The sequence below is a fragment of the Physeter macrocephalus genome, chromosome 11 (assembly GCF_002837175.3).
Source record: "Physeter macrocephalus isolate SW-GA chromosome 11, ASM283717v5, whole genome shotgun sequence".
In the NCBI taxonomy this organism is placed as follows: domain Eukaryota; kingdom Metazoa; phylum Chordata; class Mammalia; order Artiodactyla; family Physeteridae; genus Physeter; species Physeter macrocephalus.
This window is the reverse complement of record NC_041224.1, coordinates 171,475,650-171,488,832: the sequence shown is the minus strand read 5'-3', so window position 1 is coordinate 171,488,832 and position 13,183 is coordinate 171,475,650. Positions and strand designations below refer to the sequence as shown.

The window sequence follows — 13,183 nt, the reverse complement described above, 5'->3', positions numbered from 1 at the left end:
GGGTACGCGCCCAGGCTGCTCTGGGCCAGAGGGAGCGAAGCAGCACTCTGTCCCTGACCTGCCGTGAGATGGGGAGTCGCTTGGCCTCAGCACGTGTCTCTGTGAAGTAGCTCAGCCCAGGGCCACCACCACCATCACTGCTGAAGCTAACGGTCCCCTTGAGGGTTCTTTGGTGATGTCTCCCGCTGAGCCCCTCCCTGAGTTGGGATCTGAGGGGTGCAGGACAGAGCCTGGTGGGGCAGCAGGCCCGGCAGTGCTTCCCGCCTCAGGGCTGCCGCAGACAGCACGGAGCAGGCGCCCCAGCCGCGGGGAGCTGGCTGGATCCGAGCGTGTCCCCAGCATGGTGGCTCAGGGCGGGGGAAGGAGCACGGCCTTGCCACTACCCTGCAGTATGACCTGGGACAACTTCTCCCCCCCGCCCTGCATGTAAACTGGGGTTTATATGCCCTCCGGTGTCCTTTCAGCTCTTTAAACCTACAAGGGCCCAAGAGGTCAGCTGAGATTTGGCCCAGAAAGGCCACTGCTGATGGCACCTGGCCAGTAGAGGCAGGGGAAAGAACACGCGTTTAGCTGCAGACCCACTACGCGCCCTGTAAACCCACTGGCAGGTGGGGCTGAGGCTGAGCGGGGGCTGCTCTGACCCCGGGCCCCAGACAGTGAGGGATGGAGCTGGTCAGCCCGACTCTCCGGCCCCCGCCACCCGCCCAAGGCCGCCAGTCTACAGACCAGTGAAGGCGGCGCCCGGCCTCACCACTCACCTGGGAAGGCGTTGATGTCGATGACGGCGTGCTGCCCCGTCTGGTTGTTGATGATGATGTCGATCCCGAAGAGTGACACGCCCAGCGCCTGCCGCAGGGCACGGGACAGCTCCCGGATGACCTCGTCACTCGGCCGTTCAAAGACACCCTCGATCTTGTCCAGCTGCCGACACACACACACACACACACACACACACACGAGTCAGGCCTCGGGTGGGGAGGCTCCACGCCTCCACCCACACAGACACCCCCGATGACGGCGTGCTGCCCCGTCTGGTTGTTGATGATGATGTCGATCCCGAAGAGTGACACGCCCAGCGCCTGCCGCAGGGCACGGGACAGCTCCCGGATGACCTCGTCACTCGGCCGTTCAAAGACACCCTCGATCTTGTCCAGCTGCCGACACACACACACACACACGAGTCAGGCCTCGGGTGGGGAGGCTCCACGCCTCGCCACACACAGACACCCCCCCAGGGAGGTGGCACAGGCCGGGCCTTACCCGCAGGCAAGAGGCAGGACAGACCCACCAGCGTCAGCACGAGGATGGCCACTGTCAAGTCCTGCCAGGGGCTGGGCAGCTGCTAGGTATACAGCGTACGTGACCTCTAGTCCTCATAACCAGCAGGGAGGCGAGCACCGTTATCAGCATTTTATACACAGGGGAGCTGAAGCTCAGAGAGGGTCAGGGGCCGGTCCAGGGCCACACAGCTCAGGGCTGGATTCGGACCCAGGCATTTAAGCCTGTAAAACCCAAGCCTCTTAGCAAGGAGGAAGGGGTTGGAGAGTCTGTTGTGAACCCAGGAAGATTGTGTGGTTCAGGGAGCCTGTGAGCTGGACCTTGAAGATGGGGAGGATTGAGGGGGGTGGGGGGAAGGGACCCAGGTGAGCGCACAGCGGAAGCAAAGGTGCAGAGGCAAGAACCCACAGGAGAGAGCCGGGAGCAGCCGGAATAGCTAGGGCAGCGGCGGGCAGCGGGGGGAGTTTCTGTCAGCATCCCCGCACTGGCCCACCGGTGCCGGAGCCTCAAGGCTGTGAGGTGATAGCTTCCGTGGACCGGCCTTCATTTACTGGCCGGAACTGGGCAGGGGCGGGTGGTGGTCACAGGGCTCCCGGGCGGGGCTTACAATTCTCCCCCTCCGGATGAGTCGCTAACTCTGGTGCGGCCACACTAACTCACGCTCGGTGGGCTTTTCCCCAAAGAGTCGACTCTGCTGCGACTGCCTAACTCCTGGGTCCAAGTTCAGCTTTTAGCGAAGCCTCCACAGGGCTTGCGGGGCCGTCCCCTGGACTCCCGCTGACACCGCTCACTTTCTGCTCTAATCACAGCTGGCCTGGGACAGGCACACAAGTCTTCATGGGCTCAAGCGTGGCCCCTGGCCCGGGCCTCCAAGGAAGCAGAACACCGCCCTGGGAAGGACTGAAGTCCGAGGAATCCGGATTTGAATCCTGACCGTGACCTCCTAGCTCTGTGGTCTTAGCGGAAAGTACTTGGCCTCTGTGTGCCTCCGCCTGCTCATCGGCAAAACAGGGCCACCGAGGCCTCCAGCCCAGACTGCTGGGAGGAGTCAGCAGGTCATTGATGTGATGGGGACAGCACATGCCTGGCTGGAGGAGCCGCTCCACTTGCATTTCAGGGCACGGATGGCAGCATGTCAGCCAGAATAGGGCTCACGTGTGGCGCCCAGGAGATACCAGAGTCCTATGGATTGTGGGCTCGGGGCCAAAGGGGAAGCACGGGAGCTCATCCATCAGAAATGAAAAAGAAGCTGGGTCAAAAAGCTAAATGGAGAGTTAGCATGTGACCCAGCAATTGCACCCCAGGTGCGTAACTTGTATGCCACTGTTCACAGCTGCATTATTCACAATAGGCAAAAGGTAGAAACAACCCAAATGTCCATCAACAGATGACTGGATAAACAAAATGGGTTACCCACACAATGGAATATTGTTCTCACCATGCTACCACGTGGATGAATCTTGAAAATATCAGGCTATGTGAGAAAAGCCAGACACAATAGGTCACATACTGTATGGTTCCATTAACATGAAAGGTCCAGAATAGGTAGATCCACAGAGACGAAAAAGCAGATTAGTGGTTGCCAGGGGCTGGGAGGAGGGGGAATGAGGAGTGACAATGGGTACAGGATTCTCTTTTGGGTGATGCAAACGCTTTGGAACTAGACAGAGGTGGCAGTTGCACGACACTGTGCACGTACTTAACGCCACTGAACGGTTCACATTAAAACGACTAACGTTAACAAGAAGTGAGGCTGGGTCAGGCGGGCTGGGGACAGAGCCCTGGGTACCCAGGACACATGAGGCTAACCCCCGGCTGAGGAAGCCGAATGGCTGATGGGGAACTTCCAGACGCGCGCAGGGCAGGGACCCCGCAACTGGGCACCGTCGTACGCTACCGTGAAAGCCACATCCACCGGCTCTGCATAGCAGGCGGCGACCCCCAACAGCGCCCATGACCCCGCCGCCTCGGCCTCTCGTCCAGGGGAGACGCTTTCTAAGCGGCTGCGGCAGCTTCGCCATGACAGGCACGTGCCTGAGCCCAGGTCAGCAGCCTGGCCGCTGGTCCTGCGGCCGGGGTCCCTCACCGAGTCAGAGCCCTGGGAGGACGCCTGGCATTGCCCAGTCCCCGCTGCGTGCCCTGAGCCATAACGGGCCCTGCCGCGTCTTGTCCTCTCTCCCCAGGAAACGGGGTCATAAAAACACCCCCGTCGCCACGGGACTGTGGTGAAGGTCCACGAAGCTCACCCGTAAGGCCCGTGGCTCAGGCTTGGCGGCAAGGGGCCCAATGGCTGCTGCTTTGTTACAAAGCCTCGTGACCCCGCTGCTTACAAAAGCACTTTCTCAGCTCAGCTAAGGAATCTCAGGAGTCCTTCTGGAGCCCCCTGATTGTCTGAAACAAGGAGGCGATGGAGGTGGTTAAGAGGTGCTCAGGTGGACCCCCCAGGCCCCCCGTCACCAGTCACAGCTGACACTGACTGAGAACCTACTGCACACCCAGCACCGCCATGGTGCTTTTCACCTAGGGACTCCCTGAACACCACCACCACCCTACGGGGTGGGACGGGGAACCCGAGGCTCAGAGAGGCAACGTGACTTGCCCGAGGCCACACAGCTGGAAGGTTGTGGAGCTTCGGCCTGAGCCCAGGCAGTCTCGTCAGTGTCACACTCTTAACCAATACCCTGTGCCCGTGTCTGGGGGGGCTGCCAGTTGGGTGTGGGAGCCGCGTCCACCCTTGGGAGCATCCGGCCAGGGAGGGAGGAGGGGCTTCAGGGCCAGGGCAGGGCTCCCGGCACCTGCACGAGGCCGAGATGGGGACTGGAGGGACCCCAGCGAGCAGGAGGACGCTAGGGGCTTGTCTGGACACCCGGGTCTGGGAATGGACTTGTCTGTGCAGGTGGGCCTGACATCCCGGGTGGAAAGGGGACGGCTGCCCGCATTTCCCTTTTCTCTTTTCCGCGTTGCCAGCCCTGGGGGAATCCCCACACAGCAGTCGTGAGCTGAGGGCAGGGGGGAGATGGCAGCGGGGCCTAAAGGTGGACAGAAGGCCCCGCAGTGTCTCCAGGCCAACCTTTCCCACGTGGCAGACAGAGACGCAGGCTGAATGGTAGGTGGGTGATTAGCCAGGAAGGTGACTTTGCTTCTGGCCCTCACAGTGACCCTCTGGCATCAGTTAACAGCCCAGTGGTGACTAGAGCTGCGCCGTGCCAGGGGAGTGGCAGGGACAGCCTCTCGGCAAGTCCGCGGAATGCCAACCCCCTCCAAGAGCCACCGGCCGAATAAGGTCTGAGAGCCTCGCAGGGAAGACGCCCTGAGGAGCTGGGCCAGCCTGAAGTTGCTGCAGCTTTTATGAGACCAGAACATTTTCTTGCACAGAACACCTATTTACGTCTTATAATGTGCACAGCCAGGCGCCGAGGGGTTCTGTTTAAAAATCTGGTTGTTCTCCAAGCATCCCTGACCACAAAACGTGTTCCCGGGGAACGTCTATTAACATCTTGAGGGACGTTGGTGTTCCTTCCAGGTCCCTTCCACGCCTGTGCTGTGTCGAACCCTCAGCACACAGCTGGCTCCTCAAAGGAACCAGAAACAAACAAGAAAAGCACAGGCGGCCTCGGGCGGGGGACAGGAGGCCCTAACCTGGAACGAGGGGGAGTGAGGCCCAGGGGTGGGGGTCTGCTGTGGAGGGGACACTGGCAGACCCTCCGAGCATGGCCAGGAGGGGAGCGGAGAGCTGGCAGAGACCCCTGGCTCTCAGGACACACGGAGGAACGGCAGAGGGTGGCCTATTGCTGACTTCTAACTGCTCAGCCATTGCCAGGGAGATAAGAAATCCTAAATTCCCGGAAGACCCAGCTTTGGCATCAGACTAATCTGGGGTCAAATTTCGTCTCTGTCCCTGAGTGAGGAGCCCTATGAATCTGGCTGAGCACAGCCCTCCCGCCTCAGGAAAGTGGGGATGTCTGTCCACCCCTGCAAGGCTATTTTGGGCCGCAGGGCATCGAGGATGGAAGCTGACATGCGGCGACGTTCGCTGAACAGCAGCCCCGAGCCCATTACCCACCGTGGACTTACCCCAGCAGCCCCAGATGCACACGGCAGGCTCTTAACAAACGCTCACTGAACCCTCACGGGCAAGGAAAGGAAAAGGAAAATCGAGGTGGCGCTCTGCTCCCTTTTCTTAAATCAGGCAAAAGGCGGATTAGAAAGCAGGTCTTCAGATTCCTCATGGTTGGGGGATTTCCTCACGTAGGAGGAGAGTTAGAAAATCATCCACTTGGAGTAGCCTAGCGACGAGCGGGCGTGGCTGTGACGACCACGGGCACGAAGGCCCGAAGCAAGGAAGGAAGAGGGGTCTTTGGACCCTCCCTGGGTCCCTGGCCTGGGGGGACGGCCCTGCCACCCTGCCCCGCCGGAGAGCCGAAAGCACCCCATACCCAGGGCTCGGCGGAAGGGACATACCGCGGTCAGGACCGACGACGATTCTGGCTTGGACACGTTGTGGCTGTTGAAGAAGATGGACTCGCGGTCTGAAAAAGCAAAGACAGGAAGAAGCCGGAGTCAGCAGCTCGAGGCAGGGACGGTGATTCCAGCACCCGACACCAGGGGACAGCACCACCCCAGCCATAGGCCACGGTGGCCTTCAGGCTCAGCGTCCAGCGGCAGCCACCTGGGCCTCCCTACACACCCCAAGAAGACATGACGCTACGGAGGGACGCACGCCCAGGCAGGGCTCCCGTTTCCATTTTTCTTCCCGTATAAAAATGAACGGCTTGATGAGCGCGCCTCTGTCTCTGCTCTCATCTTACAGAACCATACCTGATTTTCCCCAATACCTGAGGCCCCCCTCCCCAAAGTGTGTCTAGAGTGTCTTACGGACATGGCACCAGAAAGGGGGCTAAGTGAGTGGGAAATGCTGCATATATGTGAATATCAAAGGCCCAGAGTAAAGAGGTCAACTGATGCCATTTAATCCAGCATTCCCCTCCGGCTCTGCCCACGGACTGCCTTTTCAGTTGAGCAATGGCTAGGCTGCGACTTGGCACGTGAGTGTTTAAAATACAAAGGGTTTTGCTATTTCCCCACTATTTAAGGAAAAAATAGGAAATCAGAGCATGGGCTTCTGTAGGACCCATCCAAGAAAGCATACAGAATAATTTCTGTTTGGCTTTGGAAGTTAGCACAGCCCCATGAAATACCCTCCGCACCTCCCACCCCCTCCCTCCCTGCTCCCACTATCCCCTGGGCCCCCTCGGTCCCATGGGGGCACCCGAGAGGCCGATCAGTCCCAAGATTATTGGGAGCGATGAGCAGCTGGTTTGTTCATTCACCCCCTGGAGAGTGAAGGCAGGTCAGTCGGTCAGAAACATGTTCTCCAGCAGCTGGAAGTGTGGCACACAAATGCTCGAAGCACAAAACCATGAGCCTCGGGGCTGAGATCTGGTAAAGGCCATCATCACACTGTGGTCCCCCCACCCCAAGAATGGCACGGGCCACGAGCCCCGACGTGGCCCCGGCAGCCTCTGCTCTAGTCCTTCCTGGTAGGGCGTTATGGCTCCCGTCCCCCAGGACACCTTGCTCATCCCTGGGGCCCAGGCCCCTAAGCGCAGGCCAGGAAGGGCCCTGGCTGAGCACCGCGGTGTGCCAGGGGCCAGACCGAGGAGGCACCTGCTCTGGCTGCCAACGCCCGCCCCCCGCCACCTCCAGGATTACAGCGCCACAACAGTCATGCATGAGGAAGTGATTCGGGCGGAGGCTGAGCAGGCAGGCGCTGAGATGTACCTGGCATCTTTCCCGCTAGCGGGGCACGCAGGCCCCCTGCCGCCCTGGTGTGCCCGACAGTCCTCCTACCGCTCCGACCAGAGCCAGTCCAGACGGGGGGCACGAGAGACGGTCCTGGGGAGGAGCCTGGGGAAAATAAACACCCTGCAGGACTGGTGCCAAGCAGCCCCACCGACCTTGACTCCTGGGCGCCGACAGCCAAGAGGAGTGAGCCTTCGGAGGGTGGCAAGCCCCAGGGGCCAGAGCCCGGAGCAGGGCTCGAGCAGCTGGGATGGGCGTTCCGGCCTTCTGCAGGCACCGCCCACCTTCTCAGCCTGTAGCCCAAGCCTGGCCCAGTCCTACTGAGCCCAGGGCGCCTCCCACCCACCCTATGGGACCCAAGGGCAATCGCCAGGATGGCAGAGCAGGCCTGGGGAGAGGAAGGCCACCCAGAGCAGGTGGACACAGCCAAGTTCAGGGAGGCTGGGAATCCTGCAAGAGCCACAGGGAACACCATGGGTGCTTAGTTATGCCAGGAAGGGAAGGAAGTGGGTGCTCGGAGGGGTGTACCCGGTGCCCATTGAACGGGACAGACCACGTCACCCAAGAGCTTCCTGTGGCAAGATCGAAAGCGTGGACCATTTCAAAGGAGACTCGTTTCTCCTCCTGGCTAACGCTGACCTGCGAGCCCTGGCCAGAGGACTGTTCAGCAGGGAGGGGAGAGCTGCCCTTTACTCAGATCCTCCCCATGTGCGGCCTGAGCAGGGGCCGGACAGAGTGGGAGCTGCTTCCGGCCATTTGATGAACCAGGAGACTGTGGAAGCCGAGACGGGTCAGAAAGGGTCAGAGCATCCCTTGGTGCCAGTTTCCTTGGGCAGCTTCAGGATACCAAGTTCCCTAAAGACAAGCCTGGCTGGGCCCTTGCACCTTGATCACAGGTGCACCCTAGATTGGGGGGGCCCATCCCCTCTCTGTTCCTGGACTAGTCCCGAGTCACATGGAGCCCCGTGAAGAACCACTAAGAACGCCCACAGGAGAGGGGAGGCAATAAGAGGAGTATGGGTATTTTTGTCCCCAATTTACAGACAAGAAAAAGAGGTTCAAAAGAAGCAGAGTAAGTGACAAGGTTAGCACCCAAATATCCCAGTGAGTCTGAGGTGCAGCTGTGAGCTGTGGCCACACCTTCTTCAGCTTCATTTGCTTAATCTTCACATCTCTGGCAGGACGAAGCATGTCATGGCACTGTAGACGGTGGCCTAGGTCTCCTCCCAGATCCCATGCAAGCATCAGCTCCGCAGAGGGGCCGGCCCCGGCTGCCCTGCCCGACTGGCTCCCCTCACCCAGTGGTGTCCCAGGACCCACTGTTTCCTCTGGGGTCCCTCATCTGTGCTGCCACAGTTCGTCCTTTCATTACTTCTTCCCTGGTGTGTACTTTCTCCCGCTAGAAGATGAGCACACGAGGGCAGGACACTTGGCTGATTATCTATTTCCCTGCTGGATCCCAGGGCTGAGTGCCTGGCAGGTTCAAGGAAACAGGGCATTTGTTACACCTGAGGGCCTCTCGATGCAAGATCACCAAATCTGGCCCGCCACCTGTGTTTGTAAATAAAGGTTTATTGGAACGCAGCCACGCCCGTTCGCTTACATGTTGTCCACAGCGGCTCTTAGGCAACAACAGCAGCGTTAAATAATTATGACAGAGCTGGAAACACTTACTCTGGACTTTTGCAGAAAAAGTCTGCTGACCCTTGCTCTATGTGGTAAGCGGTGTCGTTCCTTTATATACATACCCCTAAGGAAAAAAAGGCCCACGTGCAGAGTATAACAAAGGCGCTGTGCCCGCAGAGGAAAAGAAACAGAAATAAACCCACTGCACAGAAAGGGGAGCAGAGAAACACGCCCACTGCGACTCTGGAACTGGTGGAGAGAGGGGAGCAGTCTCCCCAAGACCGTGGACAAAGGGCAAAGAACATGTGCTCCTGGGGCCGGCACAGGCCAACCTCAACCCTCTCCGTAAGAACGTGTCTTCAGTTCCAGCAGAGGCAACTGCAAGAGGCCTGTGGCCGTAAGACACACCTGACTTCAGAGATGCTAACAGGTGAAAACCAAAAGTACACCTGAGAATCAAAAGAACACAGTAGGGCTTCCCTGGTGGCGCAGTGGTTGAGAGTCCGCCTGCTGATGCCAGGGACACGGGTTCGTGCCCCGGTCCGGGAGGATCCCACATGCCGCGGAGCGGCTAGGCCCGTGAGCCATGGCCACTGAGCCTGCGCATCCGGAGCCTGTGCTCCACAACGGGAGAGGCCACGGCAGTGAGAGGCCCGTGTACAGCCAAAAAAAAAAGAACACAGTAGTTGTGAAGGGAAAGCTGGTGTCCTCATCGCCACTGCAGGTCGAAAGAATCCCACTCAAGGAGCCCCCATCTCCCTGCATGGACAGGGGAGGCCGGGGGGCCCGCCATGCAGGGCCATGGGAACCAGAAAGCTGGGAGGGGGCTGGAAAGAAGCCAGAGCCCTAAAGTCCCCTGCTCAATTGGTCCAGCTTAAAGAGCCGCTGTCACACTGTGGTTCTCATCCAGAAAGAGAACACACGTGTGAAAAGAACAACGAGCTGGTGTGACGCCCTGAAGACAGTGGACACAGAATCAGTTTTGGGGATGGAGGGATGGACACAGTGAAAATCACTCAGCTCGCCTGGGCGTAATAAACACTTCTCCGTTAGCTCTGTTTCGCCACTGATTTACTCAGCGCCAGCCTGCATATTACGGTAAACTGGCAACCTGGAATGGCCATGAGAAGACACAGATGCGGAGCCCTTGTCCTCAGACACAGGACACAGAGCCCACGCCCAGCCACTAGTGGTTCCCAGATGGAAACTGGCCCAGGCCTTTGCAACCAGGAGAAAAAGGGGAGGAAAAGAGGGACACTTTTCATGTGGAAAGGAAGGAAACCAGGTGGTATATTTCTTTTAGAGATGGAGTGATTTTTGGTAAAATAAATAAAGAGCTATACCTACTCTTCCCTTAATACATTTTGCGCAGACTTAAAGAACATATTTTTAAAAATCAGGAAACGATATAAACAGGCTTAAAAAAATATCAGCCTCATCCTGCCCACAATTGATAAGAAAGCCTCTTGCCAGTACACAGTCACATACAAAAAGACCCCTCCTGACATCGGTCCCCCACCCCCAGATCATTCCATCAGCCCAGTGGGTAGACTGAAGGACAAGTGTGAGGACCAGGATGCCCTGAAAGCCCCGCCAGCACTCAGAAGGGCAGTGAAAGAGACACACATTTCCAAAGTGTCTGCTCTCTGGGCTCTGTTAATGGGAAGAACGGCTGAGAGAGGACGGGAACAGCTGGACTTCATTCAAGAGGCGTGGTCTGGGGCTTCCCTGGTGGCGCAGTGATTAAGAATCCTCCTGCCAATGCAGGGGACACGGGTTCCAGCCCTGGTCCAGGAAGATCCCACATGTCGCGGAGCAACTAAGCCCGTGTGCCACAACTAGTGAGCCTGCGCTCTAGAGCCCGCGAGCCACAACTACTGAGCCCGCATGCCACAGCTACTGAAGCCCGTGCTCCGCTACAAGAGAAGCCACTGCAATGAGAAGCCCGCGCACCGCAACAAAGAGTAGCCCCCGCTCGCCACAACTAGAGAAAGCCCGTGCGCAGCAACGAAGACCCAATACAGCCATAAATAAATAAATTTATTTATTTAAAAAAAAAAAAAAAAAAAAGAGGAGTGGCTTGAAGCCATGAGCAGCGGATGGTGACAGGCAGTCCCAGCAGAGGGACTTTAGGAAGACACATCTGTTTACTCAGAGGGAAATAACGCAGCCTGGGCATTTCATCTGGTGATGGAGGGTTTCCCATCCAGAGAGAAACACACAGTGAGTGAGAGCAAAACACACCAGGGCAACCAGACATCCTCCGAGGGGTCCTCTAGGAAAACCGTGCTTATTCCAGAGACACTGTCACTGTTCCAAAGGTTTCCGGAACTTGCCTTAGAGATGCCTCCAGAACCACTAGAACAGTCTTTTAAGCAGCCCCAATACCAGCAAATCCTTATCTTAGTGTCAGTTTTTGAAACGGCCAAGGGTCACCTGGAGCTGGGGAGCAGCTGAAGAAAAGCTGAGCGCGTGGAGCCCCTCAGCCTCCCTAGAGGACCCCCTCAGATGCCCCAACGCTGGCAGAACCCTGCAAATGCCACCACTGTGTGACATCTGAGGACACGGAGGACCATCATCCACTGATCCAAAACACGCTCACTGACGCGTTCCTCAGCCCTGTGGGGGACCCGGCAGGCTGACTATACCCACTCCTGACCTGACCGGGGTCCCACAGCTGGGAAGTCCTGTGCCCTGTGTGCTAACTCCGAAGAGAGCATGCGTCCACCTCAGCGGCTGCAGAAGCAGCAGGTAACTCAGTGTTGCCCAGTTGGAAAAAGGAGACGTGATAGAGCAGCCAGCGCTCTGGTCCTCAAAATATGAGGGGCCCCTCCCTCCCTATCCCTCCCTGGCTTCGCTGAAGGGACCATCATCCATTCCAGCGTGTTCCCTGTGAGCCTCATTATCGCATGGGGCCCCGGGAAGCGGCCTGGGTGCAGAAAGCTTTCAGGTTCTTCCTGGAATTTACGGTAGTTGAGACCGACGGAGCCCCTACAATGACCTGGCGTGCCCCAAGACCTCTTTACCTACTGGACACAACTCTTCCAACCTTCAGATCACCTCTCCCCGCTCTAGAAACTGGCGGCTGGTGCTGTGCTCCAGCCATGACCCTAAGCTCAGGGCATCCAGAGATGGCGCGAGGCTCGGTTACCTGATGTGCCTGCGGAGAAGTTCTTCAGCGAGGGCCTCTGGACCACGGTATAGGACTCGCCGACCACAAACACCTTGTACAGGACGGCGTTGTGGTTGATGAAATTCTGGACCACGCAGGGCGGCTGGATGGCGCTCAGGCCCTCCTGGTTGAACACGATGGCCATCTGGGGAGACAGGGGGCCAAGGCCTTGGTCAGGGTCCACTACCTCCTCAGCCTCGGGCATGGGGTGTGTCACCTGTCCAGAGCACTGCCACCAAGGCCCACCCCTGCTCCTGTAGCACAAGGGCTCCCCAAGAAGAGTCTCAAGCCAGGGTGAGTGGAGTGGGACTTGAGAAGAACACCTGGGGAAGAGTCCACTCCTGCTATGGGGGTTTGGAAATCCTACACCATCAGGCTCGCCATGTAAGGCTGAGCTGGCTGCGCACTGCACAATTCCACTACTCACACCGCACCCAGGGAATGGGACCCCCTGGGTTGTGTACTACTTAACCCTTATGACCTCCTAGAGGTTCCTCCACAAAATCTTTGGTCGGGTGGGGTGGGGGGTGGCACGGCCAGGAAGCGGAAGACAATGGATCAGGGTTTGGGAGGCCTTGGGTCCGAGCCTGCATAACGACAAGCGCTGCCTTTTGAGCACTCATGACACACCTGGCCCTGTTCTAACCACTTTACATGAATCACCTGGTGTTCCCCTCACAATGTACCCCCGAGGTGGGCACTGACACCACGCCCCTTTTACAGATGAGGAAACTGAGGCCCTGAGGCACTTAGTGGCTGCTGGAAAGTGACAGAGCCCAGAATGGGCTGGGGTCCAACAGCCCCCAGCCTTGCCGTCTTACACACTGAGTGAGCCACACGAGTACTTGAGGAATGGGAACATGCCGCTCCCCGTCCCTGAATCCTCTGGGGACAAAGGCCTCCAACAGGAGGGTCTGGCAGGGGACTGAGGTCGAGATGGGAAGAGGGGCGGCTGGAGAAAGCCTGCCCGTTTTGGCTGAGGCAGGGCCCACTGCAGCCAGCTGCCAGTGCCGGGGCCACGGCTAATGCTTCGTTCAAGTCCACGGGGCCCCAGGAAGGAGCCACCAGATGCCCAGAGCTGCTGGGAGGGGTAAGGGGGCTGGACAGCTGGCCACCACACTGGCTGTTGCCTCTCACATCAACTGTCACAGAGCACCACCATGATATGCCTGGTGCTCAGCTGGCTGGGGCAGAAGTAGAGATCCAGGCCACACAGGGAAACGAAAAGTGTGTGTGTGTGTGTGTGTGTGTGCGTGTGTGTGTGTGTGTGTGTGTGTGTGTGTGTGTGTGTGTGTGTGTAAACGA

General features: G+C 58.3%; 1 protein-coding gene across 1 annotated transcript in view; it reads right to left on the bottom strand.

The window, feature by feature from the left end:
* Nucleotides 1–460: 460 nt before the first annotated feature.
* Nucleotides 461–13,183, bottom strand: part of ITPK1 (inositol-tetrakisphosphate 1-kinase) — a 23,192-nt gene continuing 10,469 nt past the window's right edge. Inside the window, exons 5-9 of the mRNA XM_055088501.1 lie at nucleotides 11,858–12,023; nucleotides 5,740–5,807; nucleotides 999–1,154; nucleotides 759–921; nucleotides 461–474 (exon numbers count right to left, since the gene is read on the bottom strand). Coding sequence (XP_054944476.1) covers nucleotides 461–474; nucleotides 759–921; nucleotides 999–1,154; nucleotides 5,740–5,807; nucleotides 11,858–12,023 — 567 coding nt within the window. The remainder of the gene's footprint in view (nucleotides 475–758; nucleotides 922–998; nucleotides 1,155–5,739; nucleotides 5,808–11,857; nucleotides 12,024–13,183) is intronic.